Source organism: Gambusia affinis, linkage group LG06 (assembly GCF_019740435.1).
Source record: "Gambusia affinis linkage group LG06, SWU_Gaff_1.0, whole genome shotgun sequence".
Classification (NCBI taxonomy): Eukaryota; Metazoa; Chordata; class Actinopteri; order Cyprinodontiformes; family Poeciliidae; genus Gambusia; species Gambusia affinis.
Genome location: NC_057873.1, coordinates 17,002,592 through 17,025,498, shown reverse-complemented (window position 1 = coordinate 17,025,498; position 22,907 = coordinate 17,002,592). Strand labels below are relative to the sequence as shown.

Sequence of the window (22,907 nt, the reverse complement as noted above, 5' to 3'; positions counted from 1 at the left end):
TTTTTATTGTATCTTAACTCATGTTGTTGTATATAATAATAACCTAAGTTAATGAAGCTCTATAATATTCATGCCTGCCTACATATATATATATATAAATAAAAAATAACCACTTCACTATGCCCTCTCTTATTGCACACAGGCCTATTACATGAAAAGAATTAAATCCACCAAGTGTCTACGCTTATAAGTCTGTTGTTTTAAAAAAGAAAGCAAGTTAAAATATTTGTTTATCTACTATTTGCTCCCACAGTGTAGAAAGCTTTAGGCTTTCTGTTATATATGGGAACATAGAAAACAGTCACAGGTCAAAGTTCACACACATAGCCTGCCACAGGTACTGGTGATTGAAGAGGCTATGAGTAAGATATATAATTTCTCTTAAAAATATAAACCAAATAGACTGTTGTACTATCTATTTGAATTTGGCAGATTAAATCTGCATTAGTTAGACAATAATTACACATACCTCATATTAGTAGCGTTCAGTAGTATAAATACTGTGTATGCTAATGGAGCGCTGCCACCGTCAGGATCCAGCTGCAACATAAGAGTGTTTGTTCAAAACAGTGCAGGACCCTTCCTCTAAGTCTATGTGAATAAATTGCACTTTTAATTTTGCAGCTCCCCCTGGTGGTCAAAGAATATTATTACTCCGAGGTATATTGCTGCAGCCAGTCCAGCTTAAATCCTTGACCCACTGGCCCTCTCTGGTGACCCGCACCTTCTCAGGGTCGAACCTCCAGAACCGTTGATTTTTGAACAGGTAAAGTCGGCCGTCTGGACGGGTCAGCGCCCCGTTGGTCCCCTGCGGCAGGCCGGTCCAGTCTGTCAGCCGGCGAGGATAATAGGGCTCCTGGCGAAGAGTTTTAAGGTTGAGCACGAAGTAGCGGGAGCCCTTGAAGAGCACCATGTGACCCAGAGGGGTGTAGTAAAAAGCACAGTCCAGGCGGCGAGGCAGACCCAAAACCCTGTTCTGCATGGGGAACCCCGGGTCCAGCACAGTCCCCGTGTAACGCCACATCCGCTTCCCTGCAGGACAAAACACACTAAGTTCATGATAGTCAGATGGTTTTTTTTTTTTTTGTTTGTTTGTTTGTTTTTTGCCATTATGTCACAAAAGAAAATCTTAAAAGTTTGATGTGCATTTTTTATTAGTCCCATGTTCTCTGAAACACCTAAATAAAATGTAATACAACGACATGGCCTCAGGAATCAACTAATTAGCTAGCAGGTCTACTCAGGCAGACTATGTAATGTTTGCTTACATTAGTGGAAAAAAAAATCTGGAACTCAAATGCGCACAGCAGAAAATTCAGGGGGAAAATGTAAAAGCAGGTTAAGGTTAGTAAGCAATAGACCGGCGGTTTTCAAAGTGTGAGGCGCGCCTCCCCTGGGGGGCACCAGAGCACTTTAGGGGAGGCGCGGTGCGAGGGAAAAAATAAACCGGAAAAGCTATCTGCTTGCTGTCTACTGATGTAAGAGAAACGTCTTTTACGCACACAATCAACTCTGTGGATTTAGGAAAAAGTTGGTACTGTGGGGTGCGCGTGTGAAGCGGGGATCAGTGGAAATGTTTCCCCCCTTAAAGGATGTTTTGGCCAGTGATGTCAGTAACGTTACTGACGTCGGACCACTTTTTTCCGTAACGAGTAATATAACGCGTTGCTATTTCAAATCCAGTAGTCAGACTACAGTTACTTATCAAAATCATTTTTGCGTTACTGCGTTACTATCTTCTTTTGTTATTTAATCGAATTTCCTCTACTCGTCTTGTCGAGTGACCGACGTCTCTATGCGACAGAAATGTAAACAATGGAGGGAGATGCGCATTTTATTGGTGGAAAAACTAGAACTATTTTGAGGTTCTGTCGCCAAGTCCGATTATTATAAGCGGCTTTGGGCTTCATTTTTTAAAAGTCGCTTGCAGATTTAATGAGTGGCGGGTTGCGCCTTTTTGGGCTCGTTTTTGAACGTGAAGTTGCTCATTTGGGCTTGGAAATAAGCAGAGACTCATAATAAATCCCAGAATTTGTCCGTCATTAAGGTAGTTTTAGTCAGTCTCTCCCTGTTCATCATTTGCAGGATGATCCGTCCCGCTGTGTCTTTGTTAATGTCAAGTTAATTTATTACCTCTCAATGACATCGAGCTTCGCGTTGCGCTCCAGAAAACTGCAAACATTGAGACCAATATGAACAGCGCAATAAACGTGAAAACAGCCACGAATAAACGTGTCCGTAGTTGGCAATAGTTATAATGGCAAGTTAGCACCGTTATAATTATTAATATTACGGTAAGTGTCGCAGCCATCTGAGCTGTGGAGCTGCAGGAGGAGCTCTGTGCGCTGCGACATCAAACTCAGGGGCGTAACGCAGAATCTGGAGGCTGGGGGCAGGGGGGCTTTAAAATCCTCCTTAGAGTTTTCCAGACAACAGTGTACCACACAAATTACTCATGTTTTTTATTTTTTGTACTGTTTTTTGTACAATCTCCTCTTCAGTTCAACCTTATCAGTGGAGACACATTGTTGATGTTACCATTATAAAATAACTTACAATTAAGTATTGGCAAAGCTCAATGTGATTTTCACAGGAGGCGGAGCGTTGTTGTTAGCAGCTGCTGAAAGTAACTAAAAAGTTACTTTTAGTGTAACTTAGTTACTTTCCAAGTCAAGTAGTCAGTAATCTAACTAAATTACTTTTTCAAGGAGTAATCAGTAATCTGATTAAAGTTACTTTTTCAAAGTAACTATGCCATCACTGGTTTTGGCCAGAGCGGGGCTGAAGGTGGCGTTTTTACACTCCACCCCCCTTCGCCCCCCTCCACGGGGGTGGGGGGAGGGGGGGGGCGCAACAGGCATTGTGCTCCTTGGAGGGGGGCTCACCCTTTCATACTTTGAAAACCCCTGCAATAGACCAAACTTTGAATAGCTCAGTGCAATGTTCAAGTCACCATCTGAAAACAGAGCCGACCACCTAAACATGATGTGCTGAGAGAGGAGATTATTAATAAAAGAAGTTGAAAGACTTATGGTAACCTAGGAGGAAAGTAAATATTCACAGTTCAGGAGGAAGATTCTGCTGACCAAATCTCTCAAACTAATTGTTGAGTGAAAGCTATAAGAAGTCCTGTTAGCTAGTTAGCTACAAGTCTTAGGGGACACAGAAAACATAAGAAAGAAGGTTTAATAAAAATGCACAAAAATGCTCTTCAGATTTTTATTTCTAAAAAGATTTTGTGCTTCTTAGTTTTGGTCCCTCACCCAAAATCCCAATGAAATATAGGCTACTGATACTAAAAGGTTTGTGGAGTATGAATACTTTCACTGTAGATGACTTTTCGCCATGGAGGCTGTTTGGGGTACAGTATTAAACAGAAATACAATGTACCCCATAAGAGCTTGAATTAGACTTTGAGAGAGCGTCGGTTGCTAATAGAAAACATATTTGCATGCAGCAGATGAGAGGGCAATGATAAGACAAGTCTTTGGCACGCCGCGGGACAATTACGGAGCTTCAAACGATTCATTAGCCTTCAGCACAAAGAAGACGCTAATTAAAATCCACGGCTGAAGCTCCAGAGCAGCATGCTCTTTAAATAGCATTTCACTCCATAAATGACCCCGTCAGAATCTATTTTTGGGACCTGTATCACATATGTGTTGGCAGTCAGCAGGTTAGGTGAAGTATGGGTCCAATTAATGAGCTCAGTGAAGCAGGACCTTTGAAAAAATACCACTTGGAGTCCAGAGGGGAAAAGGCAGCAGCTTCTATCGCCCGAGGGAGGCCAGGCCAGCGCTGGCGGAGGAGGAGCGGGTCGCTCACGCTGCCTTCGGCCGACACCTTCCAGAACCGGCTGCCCCGGAACACCAGTACTGTCTGCTTCTCATCTAGAGACGCGTAATGATGAGAAATAAAGCCTTTTACACTAAAACAGACACAAAATCCAGTCCTTTTGCGTAATATTTCATCTGGACCTCACCCACAGTGATGGCATCAAAGACCCCCTGGCAGTACAGAGGCAGTCCTGGGTTCTGGTTCTGGAGCTCGGTGAACTCCCACTCCTGCAGCGCGGCGTGTAATACCTGTCCAGGCAACCTCACCGGGCGATTACCCAACGGTTTCCCTGAAAGCAGAGGAAAAGCCACCCGTCGGTCAAAGTGAAGGCGTCAGACAGGACAGGAGGAATCCGTCTGATGCCACTTTAATGACTGCACTGAACATTTTCAGGACTCTTTGGGTTTGTCTCATTTCCCCTGTGTTAGACTCAATTAAAAGGGTTTTTATAAATCAGATGCTATGGGAGATCAAACAGGCAGTAAATCCAAGTGGGGAGACTTGGAGAATGCTAACATTTAAATTGTTCCTTACAGGATGTGGTGAAGTCGATGTAAACCGATGGATCACGTCGTGCAGCGCAGGAAATAAACACAAGACTTTAGATAATGCACACAGTGGAATCCTGAACAAATCAGTTTCAGAGTAATACTAAAAGGTCTTCTCTCCACGGTCTTTAGGCTTTATCACTTTATAATAGATGCATGCCTGCAAATGAAGGCATTGAGAACAAAACGAACAGAACGAGGCCACAAGTAAACAATGGCTGCTTGAGCTTGATTATAGTCATTTTGTTGGCAAAGAGCTGGGCAAATATTTGTGTGAGAGTCGGATAAGATCAGCATCCCAATGAACTGAAGGAAGACAGCAGGAAAAATAGATAAATACACGCCACAATGGATGGCAGGATAGAGATAAGGTCTGTAAGTCTGACTTTGCTCGAACATAAAAACGCTCTCGTAGACGAAATGTTTTCAAAAACTTTTCCGGTGAAATCATTTTCCAAGCAGTTTATTATTTCCAAAAATCACGCTTTGTTTTAGCTGTTTGGTTGTTAAGATGTATATCAAATTGTTGAGGAAGTTTCCCAACTCTTGAAGAATGTTGCGCCACGAGAAGGCAGCCACAGCAAGCATTTGTGGTTACAGTTGCATGATGTGTTCACTCACCATGGGTCGTTGTACTGTTTCTGAGCCCCGAACAGAATAATTTTAATTCTGAATAGACAAGAGACTGAATAACTTTATTATTAAAGACACTGGTAAGAACTAGACGAGTCTTTTGTTAACTACGAACATCAGTTATTTGTAATGAGAGGCCCTATCAACATTTCTATGGTCCTATTTGAATAAAATATGTTCAAAGCAACAATTTATTCATCGTATTCCATGTTAAGAAGACCTTATTAATGCTGACTGATTCATTCTGCCATAAACATGCTTCTGCTGGACCTGCGGGACAACAGCAAGTCAGAGCAGCAGGAAAGGTTCTCTCACAAACACGATTACACCTGGCTGAAGGTTTTTCTGCAGCGCCAGCAGTCCTGTCTGTATCTTGTGTGAGAAGCTGCTTGACATTTAGATGGGAGCAGCTGCAGAAATTACAGCCACAGGGTAGAAATTACGCACAGATGAGTTTTCGGGGGGGAAAAGAAATCGAGCTGCAGTTTGCTAAGCTACACCTGAAAGGCAAACAATAAAACTTATCAGGAAACAAAAAGACAGGAACATTGTAAAGACTAATCACTGTATTTTGCTGTTTATTTATTTTTTTGTGAGTAAGATTGGGTGAGGGATGCTTCTGAATCTAATTCAAGAAGCTGAGAACAAAATGTGTCCAGAGGCCAAGCAGATGGGACTGCTCAGATAAGTGGAAAGGGAGGCATCCAGAGACGACCTGCCTGCGAGCTTCTCCTGAGCCCAATCTCAAGTTCAGAGCTGCGTTTTACAAATGATTGTGAGACTGTCCTGCAGGCAGGAAGGCATTCCTGCAGAGTGTAGCTGCTGTGCACCTGAGGCTCAGGGTCAAAGCAGAGAAAGATCTCACAGATTCAAGAGCAATGCCTGATCACAGAGGTGATCAAGGAAGCGTATTTGGTGTGAAACGACACGATGATGTGTTCTTGTTTGTTCCAAATGTTGCAGTGAATCCATTTTCCAAGAAGGTGGGGGGAAAAAAAAGCAACAATGCAGAACGACGCATGTGGAAACCTGCCTTTGCGCATGCCAGGAGTTACGGCACACTCCCTGGAAACAAACAACTGTTACACAGACACACGCATAGTCATGAGGAGATGCTCCTACAGCAGCCGTCTATCACAACAGAGCTGACAGAAACTCCCAGAGGAACGCCGGGTAACGGTGAGATACAAACAGGGCTCTGAGTGTGTTAAATGAAGCTCGCAGCATTAAATCTGCATAAGAGAGGTCAGAGAGCGAACCCCATTCTGCTACAAAGATAAACTCAGCACAGAGAGGGGATGTTGTGGTTTGGATTAGAAGCTGTTCTCATGTTTCCCAGGAATTCAGAAAAACTTACAGACTGCAGAAAGTCCTCTGCTCTTCGCATCAGGCCTCTCGGTTGTTGCATTAAAGCTGTGAGGTTGATTACACAAAGGCTCTGAATGTGTACAATTAATCACTGTGAGCCAAACAGAAGTCGACTTTCAACTATTTCTCATTTTCAACCCGTTTGCAAAAACAAGCTCAAAGTGAAGTGCCATAAAAATGGCGCTTCTGCTCACACCTGATTGACTCCTCACTACATCCCCCATTATGGGGCGACAATACAACATGCAGCTTTGATAACATCTAAAAACACAGAAGAGTGCACAAAGTTTAACTTTAAGTCTACCTTATGCTCAAGTATATTGCTGTGTGTAAAGTTGGAATCATTGGCACTGGGATCATTGATGATGAAACACCAAGATGTGTCCAAGTTTCAACCATCCAGCTCAAGTAGAAGAAGAAGAAGAAGAAGAAGAAGAAGTTTTATTTGTGTAGCACTTTTTCAGCAACAAGGGGCCCCTTTAAAACCATTCTGCTTTATAATAAATTCTAGCAATTTGTCCAAAATTAATGGACTCTTTCTGTATCCATGGATACACAAAGAGCTTGTTTTCTATTGCTAGGAGACATTTTTCATATATTATTTATCTACTTATTTTGGAATATATGTATGTGTGTGTAACTAGTGAGAGCTGACCCTAAATTCAAACTTTTGTACCATTACTGTACAGTATACAGTCATTGTAAGGATTTATAGTGTTCAGTCATTCCCCTCTGAACAAAAAAACCCCAAAAGGACATTTATATCTAGAATAAATGTATGTAAACCTCTGACATCTGTATGCAGCCAGTCGCTGTCTGACCTTTTATTGCCCGGTCCAATCCTGATTTAATGAGAGGCATTACAAAAAGATTATTCTACACCAGGGTCTCCTCAAAGACAGTCTTCTTTCATAACCATTATGGGTTCCATCCTTCGTTATGTCCTTGAAGCCAGACAGATTTGTCATTCGGACGTTAAATCTGCACCCACCCCACCCTCGCGTCACAGAGCGAACATGTTCTCACCATACAGCTGCTGCACTGCCAGGATGTCGTCCCAGCTCAGGACCAGGCGGCGGCCCAGCTTCCTGTAGTACGGAGACATCAGAGCATGCCGCACGGGGGAGTGCTCCAGGCCCAGGGTGTGTCCGATCTCATGGGCGGTCACCATGAACAAGTTGTGGCCCTTGTGTCCATTCAGCGTCCATCTCTCCGCCATGTCGAAGTGGGCTTCTCCTCTGCGAGGCAGGAAGGCGTGAGCCAACGTCCCACCTGAATGTCAGACATGAGACGGTTGCATATTTACTGCGTTACAGCCGACTGCTATCGGACTGGTGCTGCAAACTGTTATCGTACAATTAGTTTAACATTAACAAGGGTACAATAGGCTTGAGATTTTTATTTGTAGCTTCTTATGTGTTTGTTGTTCTAATAAATGGAAACTTTATTTTCCTTAAAGTGAGATTTTAAACACGGAGACATACAAACACACACACACGTATCAATGGATGATTTAGAGAGACCAATTAACCTGCACTGGACTGTGGGAGGAAGTCACAGCACCTGGAGAAAACCAAAGCATTTGCAGGTTCACTGCTGGTTCCTAGATTTACTGCTGGTTGAAGTTTTGTAGCTGTGAGAGAAGCTGCTTGACACCCTGTCTCCCTTTAAAACTAGACTTTCCATTTTTGACAAAGTTTATAATTAGCTTCTTTGGGTTATCCTGAGCATAATGAAATAGTTTCCTTACTCTGGTACTTTTTCCTACTACTCTCCAATCATGCGTTGTCTCCAAATACTGCTGACATTAACTGTAATCCTCCCAGCAGCTGTTAGACTCTATAACTATCGCTGCTCCCGCCGAACGCAATAAGTGTTTACATCATGGATATTGTCTACTTTTCATGTAATGTAAATAGTATTAACACATAAGCACACATGCAGATTATTTACAGCTTTAAAAATGATTCTACTCAATTACACAGTCCTTGTATCAGAGTATACTATTTCTGATAACTGAACGTTTAAGTTATGATCTCGTCTTCAAGGTACCATGCGTTATTCTTAATCGTGTTTGTTGTCTGGCTTTATATACTTTTATTAGTCTTATCTTTGTGTGAACCTATATGTCACATTGCTGCTGTTTCATGCAAATTTCTCCAATGTGAGTCATTAAGGGATATTTCTATTCTTTTTTTCGTTGTTGTTGTGAATAAATAAACTGAATCTAAAACTGATTGTAAAGGAAATGGACTGAGGTCACGCTGTGCATTGAGCTCTTTATGCAGAATTAAAAGAGAAAGAATATGCTAAAGGATTATGCCTGTGTTTGGTATTTGAGGGTCAAGTATCACTGAACTGGACTAATTAGGTCTATTTTGTTCCCGGCCTGTAGTCTCATGTAATAAATAAATCTTTAGCGAGAGTTACTTCTGTGTGTCACTTTGTAGGAATGAGCTCAAACCACACAGTAACCTGGTGACTGTACGATATTATATATATACGTATATAAACAAATTAATTTGGTTCTTTAATGTTATTTTAGAATAAGGTTACTATGTTTACTGAACAAACTACTAATGATAATAACAATAAATTTGAAATCAAAGTGCCATATTTGTTTTGTTCAGGCTGTGACTCTGACCTGGTCCATCAAAGGCATTACTGGCCCCGTCGTTGTGGTCCCCCTCATAAAAAGCCAGCCGAATGTCTGCGAGGCCCTCGGGGGCCTCCCGGAACACCAGGTCAGACACGTTACTCCAAAGCTGGAAAGCAGTTCGCACTGCCAGCCGGACGGAGCCCAGAGACAGGTGGCGCGGCCAGTTCACTATCTGGTAGGTCAGCTGTCGTTTGTACCACTTCTCAGCTGCAAAACAAGCAACAAACAGATGAAAATGATGGATGGATGCAGGATCATCTGAGGCATAATTTGGCAAAAAGGGGATAGCGCAACACATATTTGGAGGCCTTTAGTTTTTGACATGGTCGTCGAGAGTTCGATTCCCGGACCCGGCCGACATTGGCCGCATGTCTTGCCCCTCTCCTTGCCCTCTTCCTGTCAGCCTACTGTCATATAAGGGACACTAGAGCCCACAAAAAGACCCCATGGTGGGGAAAAAAAAAAGAAAATGCAATTGAAAATACATCAACCAGCTTTAGTGGCGTGCATGCGTTACCGTGGTGATGGAGATGAATAGTCTGAAAGGAGTTAAATGAGACCTGTAGAGTCTAAGGCGTAGCGCTTGTATTACTATTCCACCAGCTGGCTTTCCAGTTTACTTTGCCAAAATATTTTCTCTCCTGAGAGGAAATGACTGTAATATCATTGTGACTGGATGATGAGTGGGGCTTCAGTAGTTTGGAAATAGGCTTACAACTCTTCCCAGATTTATGTGAAATTGCTCTTTAAAGCTCAATCCTGATGCATTTCCCTCTTGACACATGTATGCTTCAGAACAGCAGACAGCCAAAATGTTCATAGTCAGTCAAATTTGCTGATGATCATCAAATCAGATGCCTTTAATTAACCGCGCTTGGCTGCTTCTTTTTTTTTTTTTTTTTTTTCTTAAATGCAGTTTAGGCAGGTGTGGTGTACTTATTTTCCCTCAGGACTGTTTTGACACTAATGGAAATTTCATTTTCCTCTGGCTGTATGTATGATGGCAGGTTTAGTCCTTTTTAATGGAAAGGACTGTCCGGAATATATCAAATGGTAAAAAGTAATAAATCTGCATCTAACTGCATAGAACTGTAAGTGATCTGAAACAAACATGTTATAATATAGAAACATCACCAGAACCCAAAACAAATATTATACAATCAAATAATCACTGACTGAAACTAATACCGATAATTTCCCAGGGAAAATCTTACTACATTTATTTTAGTTTACCTCCTTTTATGCAAACTGATTGAACTCCTTTATCTATTTGGATTTTGTCACACTTTCTACAACACAATTAACAGAATTTGGAAAACGATTCTTTATACATGTTTTCTTCATACAAAGTTATAGCAGTCAAGTTCTGTTGAAGTCGTAGTAAATTCACAGGTTTTAACTTACTTAAATAATCCTACGGACATATTCAAAGATTGTGAAAATGCTTGCTTTATGGTTTTCCCTCAGCCCCCCAAGTTTCTCTATCGTATAACAATCCAGTGTGACTCTTCAGGAAATGTTCCCTGAAGGTTCCCTGAAGGTAGCCGCCTGCTATCGTTCATGTCTTCAGTTAAACATTTCTTTGTCAGGCTCCTATTTGAAGAAGATGAACAGGCTGTGTGAAAATCACAGGATGTTACCCATGTCAGCTTCCCAGCTGAGAAAACGATCAAAGTCCCGGCTCGACTAAACGTTTGACCTCAACACGAGTCTGTGGTTTCTGCGCTTGGACTTAATTACACGTGTCGCTGGCTTCTCACATTTGTTCAGTGACAGAAAAATACGGGGCGAAATGAAACCAATCTTTAACTTACTTGTCGTCTAATCCATTGTGTCCACACAATTACACAATATAGCCATGTGGAGTCAAAGCTGATATAAGAGCAAACACTCATTAGGTATTATGAGTGTTTCAGGAGATCTAGCTGCCGGTTTATTCAGAGGAAGTAGGGAAGCATCTTCACAGACGTACACCTGTTCAACTGCTTATTAACAGAAATAGGGGGACAGTTAAACAAGTGGCAGCAACTCGCTGCGTTGCAGTATCTGAATGTGGAGGAGTCAACTTGCTAAGGTTTGAGCCAAGCATCATCAGAATGAGAAATTAAGAATGAGGTCAATCTACACCCAAAACACAATCAAATCTGTAAACAATGTTTTGAATCTGTGCCTCGAAGACCTAAAGGAGCTCTGAAGGTCAAAGGAGGCCTAACGCTGTACGGTGAGTCTATATTGATTTTGCACTTCCTCTTATCCCTTTAATACTCGCATCATGCATTTCACCCTACAGTCTCAACATTATCTTGTTGGAAGTTTTTGTTGCAACAAAGCTTTCAGCGGTAAGTCAGTGAGAGAGACATCACCTGAATGTAACAGCGTGTAACAAGGTGGACATTTTCTAAAACTGAACAAAAGGTGGTTTCAACTGAATCTGCTGCAAATCTGCACTTCAGATCGTAACAGGCATTAAGGGTTCACACATACTTTCTGAAGTGGTAGTTAGTCTATAAATTGCACCTGGGATCTATATTTAAATCCCACCTGCATTTAAATACATTTAAATGCTAAGGTTTGAGCCAAGCATGTTATTTAAAAGCAGCTGCGTTTAAATATATTTAAATGCAGCTGCTTATGCAAACAGCCACCAAAGCCCTGCAGAAAGCTTTGTTGAGCCACGTTTAATGTCATTTGCACATTTTCTGAAACAATGCACAGCAGAAAGGGGATGCAAGTGACCCGCAAGAGTTAAATGAGTATTGCACTCTGCAAATTACAGAGAGGCCCAAACAACACCCCGGAGACTGGAAAATATCTGGACATCTAGAGTCATTAAGGCATGGGTTTGGCAGTTACATCAGTTTGTGTTTCCTTATGAGTAAACACACAAACAAAGGCTGTGTCTTAGCAGCAACATGACTGCAACATGTGTTGGATTGCAGATATTTTGAGTCTTAAAACTATTCAATAGGATAACTGGAAGTACCCAAGAAAGGTTTGTAAAAGTGATGCTGGATGTCAAAAGAAGGGAATTGTTTCTTTAGAGGTGCTATTGTGGCTCACGTGTTCTCCAGTACAAGACAATCAAAGAGAAAAACTCCACATTTTCAGTCTCTTTTCTAAGCGCTCAAAAGAGCGACTTGCATTCAGCCTGCAGCCAGACAGCATGCGCTGGTCCGCATCCTGAGCTTGGACTCCTCACCATCCCAGACCTCCACAGCACAACTGGTCCCCCGAGAACTTTGGACGAGCCAGGAAGTCCGACACACAAAACATTCCAAGACTTCCCTTATGGAAGCAATTACCACGGTGCCCCCTATGGCTGAGGTGCAGAAGGGAGCGAGATCGTCCGATAGCTGAAGCTGAAGTTATTGTTGTTATTATGATGGAGCAGAGGGAGTTTGGCTTGCAAGCAGCTTTAAGAAACAAGATTTGTCTGACTGCAAGGCCAAACTGTTCAGACTCCGAGGACACATCAGAAGTGTGTTTTGTCTGGGCACCGAGAGTTGATTAAATGTGAGAACTCAAGCAACACTTTAGTAAGAGACCAATGCGTATTTAGGCAAAAATATGACAAAAAGTTCTTTCTAAAGTGGAGCTGGAGTCTTCCAATTACCAGATTTCTGTCCCTTTTTGTGCACCTTTTGACTGTTGTGCCAAAAACATTTGCTTTTTAATGCAACACTTGCTTTCCTTGATTTCCTAAGTTTCTTGTCATTCATAGATTCATCCAGTTAGATGGAGTCCTGCTGCAGGAGAAGCTCACAAGTAGTGGAGGGATCATCTTAATAGACGAGAAAACAGAATTAGCAAAATATGCATTTATTACCACTGATACAATCAACGCAAAACACGATACCTATTTGACAGTGAAATATATAGACATAAGGGATGACTCAGGACTTTTGCACAGGACTACATATCATTCAGTCCACATCGTTAAGGACACACCTCTGAATAACATGCACACACCTACTGTGCTTTCATTGCTCGTGAGCCAGGTGGAATGTGAGTTCTGTAAATATTCAACATTCTTCAGGCTGAGGTTTGCTCTTTAATTTCCTGGAAGCTCGGAGCCAGCAGCCATGTTCCTTCTTGACAAGATCACACCACAGCAGAGAGGAGCCGCCTCATCTTAGTATTAATGCAGCTGTCAGCTTCATCTGACAGTGTCTGCAACAGAAGACATATCCTTGTTCTTCAAATATTCACTTCAAATACCAAGAGCAAATGTATTTTCCTGGTATTTTAGTCAACAACAGTATATATTTGATTATTTTCCAGAGCTATACATGTTTGCAAACATATCGTGCAGGCAAAGTGAGAGTGTGAAAATGCCAGGAGAAAAGGCATCATGTCCAGAGGCTTATAAAAAAACCTTGAATCAGAACGTTTAATTTTCTAAGATTAGGATCAAGTGTTCTCCAAAAAAATTGCTCTTTGATAGCATATATCATAGTATTTCTGAGTCACAAACTCTAGAAAATTTGACAGAAATCAAACTTTGCAAAGCAAAAATGTGCTGTAATGCACACTGGAGGCAAAGTGAAAAACCATCATTAAACAGAAAACAGACTACGATGAGTAACGATATCTTATCTTAAAGCACAGAACATCACTGCCAGTGCACTCGTTTTTTGTTTTTGTTTTATTTTGGGTTTTTTTTGTTTTGTTTTGTTTTTTGGTTCTGCCTAAGTTTTTGGTCATAATATACAAAATCTTCACTTTAAGGAATCAATGAGACCTCAAAAAAAAAAGAGGAGATGGGACATGGACACAAGTAATTTAAGTGACATAGTGATAAAAATACAAAAAACAGACACTACGGTATTTCAATATAAAATAGTGTAAATAATGAAACCAATTGAAAGAAACCAAACAATTCACATACCAAGTAGAAAAGTAATTGGGATTTTCTGAATAAAATATATTCCAAGTAAAATAAATTCATCTGTCATAAAATTCAAAGGTTTATTTGTGATTTCTTTCCTTGTTACTTTTGGGATGAACTTAATAGTAATTTAAATTGTGTTAGATTAATTTATTGCTGGAGTGGCATAGAAATACAGTACCTCTCCAAATTATAAAAATATATTTTATTATTGCCAGCTACTGGTATATCCGGTTCCTTAATTTATCACTCTAACCTTAACTGAGCTTGATACACTCAGTTACAGTCAGTTAGTTGGTTAGTTAGTTAGTTAGTTAGTTAGATAAGTGTTGTAATCTGTAATGTTACTATTATTCTAATTAAAGGCTCAATGCGTGAACCAGTGAATCAAAGATCCCAAATGAGTGTTTTCATTCCAACCATTACAACTGTTGCGTTAGCTTAAAGTAACTTTGTGGGGCCAAACTACATGTTGTTGTTGGGGATATAAGCAGTACACAGACTTTTCTGTCTGTCACAAGATGTGAAAAATGGCATACTCAAAATGCTCAAAGGTAAAACTCCATTATTTAAACACGGACTAGTTGCTTGAAAAAAGTGAGACTTTTAGCTGTTTCCGTTCACTTTTTTTCAACCATCAAATCAGAGTTACTGAGATGAACAGGATTTAAATATGCGTCAGAGTGAAAATGTCAGAGCAACCAGAGCAGAAATTGCATCTCAGTAAGAAATTAGTTCCTGAAAGTTGTCAGAATTGATTTTTGTAATAATTTAGTCATAAGTGGACATGATGCCACAGACTTCCTTATCCTCACTGGACAAATCAACGTAGGAATTTTCACCCTATGCACTCATTTGAACTGTGGACTCTGCTATCAGTTCTCTAATGAAACACATTGTTTTGCGTATTGAATCCCATAATCCAGGACTTTAACTGTAACCATATCCCACTGGCCTGTTTTTTTTTTTTTTTTTTGTATACATTTCTCACCGTGCAATATGACATTTCTATTGTTATACTAAATTATGATAATCTTGACTCTTAGAGTAAGCCAAGATCAGTTAATAAAAACTTTGTTTCTGAGAGGTTTAACCTGAAGGTGTGAAGGAATCTGCTATGCATTATGTCTCAGGCTAAAATAGAAACACTTCGATGGCGTCCAAAACAGTGAGATATGAGCCCATTATGTATGCCCGCCTGTATGATTTGGGGCCTCTAATGGGCAACCAGTTCAGCAAACAACACAATCCTGTCTCTGAGTTATGTACGTGTTTACCAGAGGGAACACTTCAGGTACTGACATGAAGAAGCAGCAGGAAACATCGGCTGCCACTGCATTCCCCAAACATTAACTAACGCTGCCAGAGACATGGAGGTATGCAGAGGCTTTGCACCTCATCGGGATGGAGGCGTGAGCAGCCAGAGAGGGAGTAGGTTGGAAAGCGCCGTTTTGCTTCTGGGACGCTGAAAATTTGAATTCACAGACAGACAGACCTTCTCCAGCTACAGATTGAGGCAGATAGTGCAGGGGGGGGAAGCCTGTGAAGAAAACTGCAACAGTTATTTCTTGAGTTTGTGTTCGGCTATCGCGTTTCCATCAGCTGGAAATAAATTACACCCTTTACTACCGCATGGAGATTTTCTCTAAATCACTCCAAACTGAGAGAGGGGGAGAGCCAGAGCTCAATTACTAAAAAAAAAAAAAAAAGGTTTGACTGAGCTCGGCTACACTCTTTAGACATCGATAAACACAGCAGCAGGAAATTGTGATAATCTGTCATTTGTCACAGCGAGAGAAGGCAGTTAGAGAGCACCATTTACAATATTCATCCACTCATCATGCACAATAATGTACAATTAACCTGGGGCTTTTAAAGACACATTTGAAATGCTCTTTGCAGTGCAGAACCACTGTGAAACAAAAAACCTCCAGTCATTTCTAAAAAAAAAAATGTGTGCAGAAGTTTCTATTTATTGTGGATTTGGTGTATTCCAAACAGGGCAGGGATTACTGTCTTCATTACTGTATTCATATTCACTCCCAGTAATTAGTGGATAAATGCCCTTTTCAAAGGTGCAGTTTAACCAAAACACACAATGTGGACAACAACAAGCTTCTGGGATCATTCAACTCCTCCTCTTGTCATTCTTGGTGGAGATTATTTAAATTAGGTGGTCTCTTGACAGCCTTTTAATGGCAGCCCAACATTTGAGTTGAGGTTGGTGCCGACCTGGAAGCAAAATGTTAGTCTTTCATTATCCACCTCAAAGACAGCTTAACGTGTGTTTGAAATCGTATTTCAGTGGCAGTTCATTCAAGGTGAAGTTAAGCTAGTTATAGGTAGTCTTCCATCTTTATTCTCCCATCTGTTCAAGCAATGCAGCATGATACTGCTCCACTTTGGATTGAAAGTCTCAACTTGACTCATCCAAACACAATAGGATATTTAAATAAATGTGCATTTGTTCATTTAAACAAATGAACATCGTTTAAATGGATAAATGAGACTAACACTAAGCTTTTGGAATAACTTTCCTAAAGTATACCCCTTTGACCCTGCTTAAAGCAAATAAAATACTGAAAGTCCTGTCTTTGCCAGAAACCAACCGTTTCAAATCAACTTCACCATTACTGCTAAGAAGAGTGATCCCACACCCAAACAGAATTTTACCAGAACCACTCTGAAGGTAGAAACATGTAAGTTGTCAAAGTGCAGCTTGCTAAGGAAAATTAAGAAAAATATTACTGGAGGCATTTCTCCCTGGAGCTAAGGATTTACTGCTGCTGTTTGAAAAACCTCGCATTTCTCAAAAATCACAGAAACACTGATCAAACAGGGTTAATGACTCCTTGAGGGAAGCAATCTGTAGACTTTCCCAGGATAGAGAAAATGGCTGAACAACTCTGTTTCCAAAACAAGGTGAGACAGCAGATTAAATGTAAATAAAAGCAGTGTTTGATTCTTTTTTTTTCTGAAGAGTTCCATGTTGCAGATCTGAAGTTAAGAATAAGTTTTTGATGGCTGTGACAGAATCAGATTTACCGCTGTGAGCCATTATCTGCTGTCTTAACAAATCAGTGAAAATGACTTATGTGTGATGTTTGATGAAACATTGAAATTCTATAAAACATTTTGATTGAACATCAATTTTAAGTTGGTAAACTCTATGCACAATCTTCACTGCTAAACACCTTTTTTATAAAAATCAGTTATCATGAGAGTCATGAGATGTTCCACCACTTTCAACAGCATGAAACAATTTTTCAGGTCCTTTCTTGTCCCGGTTTTATCTTGTCTTGAGACTTCAATTGAGCATATAGTTAAAAAAAAAGTTTGACAGGGCGCGCTGTGGTGGCGTAGGGGACAGCGCAACCCACATTTGGAGGCCTTGAGTCCTCGACGTGGCTGTCGTGGGTTCGATTCCCGGACCCGACTGACATTAGCTGCATGTCTTCCCCCCTTTCCTGTCAGCCTACTGTCATATAAGGGACACTAGAGCCCACAAAAGACCCCCTGGTGGGAATAAATAAATAATAATATTATATACCCTAATATTTTACAAAGAATGAGTCATTTGAAGGGCATGATTGCTGCTAAATGCCAGAAGCTTTTCAGTCGGTATCAGAGATTCCAGCGGCTTTATTTACAACCCTCAGCTCTGTTTAGTGCTTTACTAAGGTGGGACCTCCCAGTTAACTGTTGCTCTGTTTGAGACCAAAAAAGGACACACACACACACACACACACACAAAACAACAACACCTCCAGAGAACAGCTCTTTATCGTCTCTGATATTCTACATAAACATGCCTCTAATTCTTCACCAGCATCACATCTCGAAGGTTTGAAGATTTAACAAATTACCTTGGTTTGCAGAGCGCCTCCTGCGGCGCTGCAGTTGTCTTTTCCCAGTAAAGATGACATTCACCCTCTGGGCCCAGACCTGCTGGCTGCCCTCGTCTGACACCCCACAGCGGGGCTCTGCCATCTGCCTCAGGGTGGCGCTGTCAAGTTGCCCTGTGATGGGGAGACGGGAGAGCCACTGGTACTCTCTGCAGAGAGAGGAAACCGCTTCTCAGTGTTGGAAATGCAATTGTTAGGCCATCAGTGTGCAAATCACAAAGCAAATCTATTCTACTCTGCTGTCGGTTGGTAGAACAGAGAGGTTGGTAATATTCCTGAATGGTTCAGATGATGAGGAGCACCGAACACGAGCAGCGGCTCCAACGCAAGTGCAACAAAATGACAAACTCTCAGGTCTACTCAGTGATTCCTACTCTCATTACAGACCCAACTTGAACACCACTCACCTGACAGCTGATTGCACTTCAACTGCGTTGTGGATCTGATGCTCATGATGGAGATACCCATACTTCTCCAGAAAATCCTGCAACGGCAGAAATAATGATTCTCTTTGCCAGTGTAATTATTTATGATGTTTTTAGTTTTTACTTAAAGTAAATCAATAAGAATATACATCACGATAGACATGTGATCAATATCAGTACATAATATGTGTGATAGAATATTCAATATGTTCACTGGACTCCAATCCAGAACAGCACAGCATTCTGGGAGAAATTGGCAGAGGAAAGGCTTTAGCTGCCTAAATATTTCACAAAGAAAACATGAGAGCACACCAACATCTCTAGCCATACAGAGAAGTTGGTTGGTGTCATCAACTAACTCACTCTCCTCTGGTTACCTAGCAACAATCTGTTGAATAACTTGCCGGCAGCAGTTACGAGCACCATTTGTCACAATTGCTTAAAAACAACGATACGTAGTGAACACTGGATAAAACAGGAAAGGCCATGACACCAGTTCAGTTTCGTTTCAGATGTTTAAAACTAAAATCAACCGATATTAAACTTTTATACCAGACGTTTTTCAGCCCTAAAAGGCACTCATATTTTTTTTTTGTTGTTGATCTACAGTATATTATTTGATATCTTCATAAAAGGGACCACCCGTACACCTAAAAACCCCTGAGGTGTCCCTAAAATCCAGAGGTATTATTTGGAAAGTATTTCCTCCAAACAGGGAACTCAAGACGAGCTCCAGAGTTTGACACAAAGGAAACATGTTTCAAATGATGCCACAGGGAACAAGACAACAGATGTTGCATGCGGGTTTATGATTGACCATAATTTGATAGCTATAGGTGCATGCAGGAGATTTCATGTTCAGACAACTGCAGCCACAACAGTGATTACAGATATACAGGAGCTGGAGGAGGAAATGAGAATCAGGGAATATGACACACAAGTGTTATGGAAACCAGGAGTGTGAAAGCTTCTTTGTTCCCCATGAGACACAAAACTGTCAGGAGATTTTGCTCAGAGATGAGAGTGAGATTAGGTCTGCACATTAATCAACCTGCTTTTTCACTTTATTTCTACAATACACTTACCATCAATTCTGGGACAAAAGATTGACTTTGATGAAAAGCAATATCTGAAATTTTGTCTGTAGCTAAAGTGCATTTCAACTGAAAACCAGTGTGCATCTTATGACTTTATGATTTTATTTGGTATAATTTACTTACTATTTGTCTCATCATAATTACAAACTGGACTTTTACTAGATTCTTTGGTGATCAACCAACACAAACTGGTGCATAACCTTTGGGTAAATAATGCAAAGTTGTATTTATATGCATACATATACAAATATAATGTTAGTGTATCCATTTGTATTCAGCCCCCCCTAGTCAAAGCTTTTCCCATCTCCGTTTTGCTGCAATAAAAGCAACAAGTCTGTTGGGGTATCATTTGTGGATATATTTTTTAAGTCTTGCCACAGGTTCTCTATTGGATTTAGGTCTTTACTTTGAGTCATTCAGCCAGTGGACGCTGCAGTCTATGTTTTTCCGTTGTAGCTCTAACTGTGTTTGTGGCCGATGTCCTGATGGAAGGTGAACCTGCATCTCAATCTCGAGTATTTTGCAGACTTTTATGGGTTTTCTTGCTAACTTAGTGAATTCTAGAAGCAGCTGTTGAGCCAGATTTTATTTATGGGTTTCAAAATAGAGAGAGATAAGTTAAAATGCAGCTTTTCAGACTTTTATGTGAAAGCCAGAAATCATTTTCTCCCTCTAATTACTGTTGGCCATTTTGTCCTAGTCTATCAAACATTTCGAGAGAACATGTTTGTGATTCCAATGGTTCATAAAATGAAAACGTTCAAGGGGTATGAACAAAGTTTTATAAAGTTTTTGTGCGTGTTTATAGTTTATCAATGTCATTCCCTGCGCCTAACTATTGTGTCATACCTAACTTTAAAAGGTGCTATAAATGGTTTAATTGGTTGATTAATTTGTCGATTCACCTCCCAGTATATTGCTAATTTTGAAAGAAATCTAGTGCACATCAACAAAAGTTGTTGCGTGCAACAATGCTCTTTGGTACATTTGTTTCTGAGTCTGAATTTTAACTGCATGCCGTGTCCTGATGTTGCTCTAAATACTACAGCTGTAGCATTTACAAATCCCCCTGAGTTGATACTTTACCAGACATTTAATGGAACATTTACTGTAGCTATAAAACATTTTTTTGTTTCTTCTGATTTAAAGCAACAAATAAGTATGTAGGAAAGTACGTCATGCTCTCTGTTAGGCATCGTGAAGGATCTGTGATGCTGTGGGCCTGTTTGTCTTCCAAAACGTGTACACACCTTGATGGAATCAAACAATTTTCAATAAAAAAATTTTGAGGCATTCTGCCAGTAAGCTAATTATAGGTTAGCTGAGTCTTTCCACTGAAAAAAGAATCAAAACCAAATTGCAAAATAAACAAACAAAAAAAAGGTTCGTCACACACAAATTTACTGTTTTCCACAATTCCCAGACCTAAATCCTAAAATAAAACTTGTTGAACTGAATAAAATTGTCCTTCTGTCTGAAAGTACCAAGCCATTATTGTGCCACATGAAATTTTGTTAAAAACACTGAATTTCTTCAACCAGTTACAAAAATTTGTCCAATAAAGGTAACATTTTTCTGCCATTTTGAGACTGTGCAACGTTTGAAAGATTTATTTATTTTTTAAACATTTTTACATGTAGTGTCAAAAAATATGGTCAACCTTGTGTTCCTCCAGGACGAAAATCCCATTAGACTCCTCTGTTATTCATTATTTATTGAGTTACTGAAGTGAATTCCCATCGCCTCCTTAAGCAGATTTCAAATGTACAAGTTTTCCCCTTAAAGAAGTTGGAGATATTTTTTTAATTATTATTATTTTTATTATTATTATTATTACAGGGGTCATCGGGTGAGTGCTAGTTCAGTTCAGTACCTCTGGATCCAGGAGCAGCGGTGATCCCCGGGCGGTGTTGGCGGCCAGCAGCGCTGTCACAGCCAGAACCCAGACCCTCATGTCCCGCCCGGAGGTCGGCGGCTCATGGCGGGATGAGCACACCGTCAGCACAGCGCGCATTTCTGCTCAACGCTCGCTGGTCTCCTCATGGTTAAATATGCTGTCAATCCCAGAGAGCTCACACAGCTGATCTGCATCCCTGACAGCCGCTCTGAGCGCTGTGGGAGGAGGTGAAGAGCACCGCCCCTCTGATCGCTCAGGGCGAAATACCAGCGGGGCAAACAAATACACCGGCTGCTTGGCGAGAGGAAGACTGCCACAAACCTCCCAAAGAAGAGGCTAGCAATGTATGTTTAAATAAACATACGACAAAGATTTTTGCTGCACATCATCTTTAAAGTGTCTACTTATGATATACAACTTTGCATTTATAAAAATTGGTTTGGTGTGTGAGCAGGACCTGGAAACATGTTGACGGTCACAATAGTCACCAGTGGGACAATACATTTGACCTAGGTACGCTTATTTAAATACATACCATATTCTTCCAATTCCAAACTTCTTCCTTTTTAAGATTAATTTTGAGTGTGGTTCTTGATCTGTTGGACTTGGTTATGGCCAGACAAAGTATACAACAACGTAGTTATGTGAAAGATGGAAGCCTTACTGATTTTGGTAGTGGTGGCTTAGACAGGGACTACAAGGGGAAGATAAGTCATTTTCCATGCCCGATTTTGAATGCATATGATCAATTCATGAGAAGAGTATGAACTTCACCAATCATGTGGCACTCTTTTTCCACCTGCAAAAGTTTATGATGAAGGGACAACTGTCTTGTGGAATAAAATAATTATTCACAGTATGTTTACTTTTATTAGAAGTTTATTTAATATTAATTTTACAATGTTTAATCAGTTTATTATATCTTACTCAGGCTTACAGAGTCATTGTTTCTCTTCTGGCTTTCACAAGTTTGCTCCAGTGTGTCAGAAGCCTAGCAACAGGCGATAAGTAATAACTATCATACCTCCGGAGTGACAGACCAGACCCAACGGCTGGGTGATTATTATTAGGCACAGAATATTCTGCCTGAAACTGGTTTTTAACTAAAGGTTGCATTTTTCTCACTATGTGTATTAATCTGATAAGCTTTTTTAAGAATATCGGCGATAACGCCCTGTCTGTGTACGAAGGGCAGTATACAGTATATAAAGAGAGATGACTCCTTTGTCTAGTTAGATCTCTCTTCTGAGTTCTCCATCTGTACAGATGTAACAAAGCTGTGTTTTGTTCTCTCTTTTTAACAAGGTTTGAACTTTGTTAATTTCTTGCACTCCACAGTCTCTTTGATGCACCCCTTAAAACTAAAGAGGATCCAAATGAGGTTCTGACACAAGATGAGAAACCGCTGGTCCACTAGAAAGACAACAATATTTTCACAGTAGAAACAACGATGAGAAAGAGACTGACGTGAAATAGATCAATGAGCACATGAGAGGTGTAGACCTTCATGACCAAATCCCCTCAAGGTAGAGTCATGATCAGGTCCATCTCAACAGCACACTTGTAAATAGGATGACTGTAGCTTAGGAGGTTGGAGTTTATCTTGTAACTGGTAGGTTGGCTGCTGGATCCCCACTTTGTCTGTGTCAG

At 40.6% G+C, this 22,907-nt stretch overlaps 1 protein-coding gene across 1 annotated transcript; it reads right to left on the bottom strand.

Annotated features, from left to right (window-relative positions):
• mmp28 (matrix metallopeptidase 28) lies at positions 1-21,484 on the bottom strand. The gene is made up of 8 exons (XM_044120162.1): positions 21,234-21,484; positions 18,246-18,322; positions 17,800-17,987; positions 9,031-9,252; positions 7,413-7,658; positions 3,983-4,126; positions 3,723-3,890; positions 1-1,032 (listed from the first exon to the last, which is right to left on the bottom strand). The coding sequence occupies exons 1-8, from the start codon at positions 21,372-21,374 to the stop codon at positions 638-640; spliced, it is 1,581 nt and encodes a 526-aa protein (XP_043976097.1). The 5' UTR covers positions 21,375-21,484; the 3' UTR covers positions 1-637.
• Positions 21,485-22,907: the final 1,423 nt, after the last annotated feature.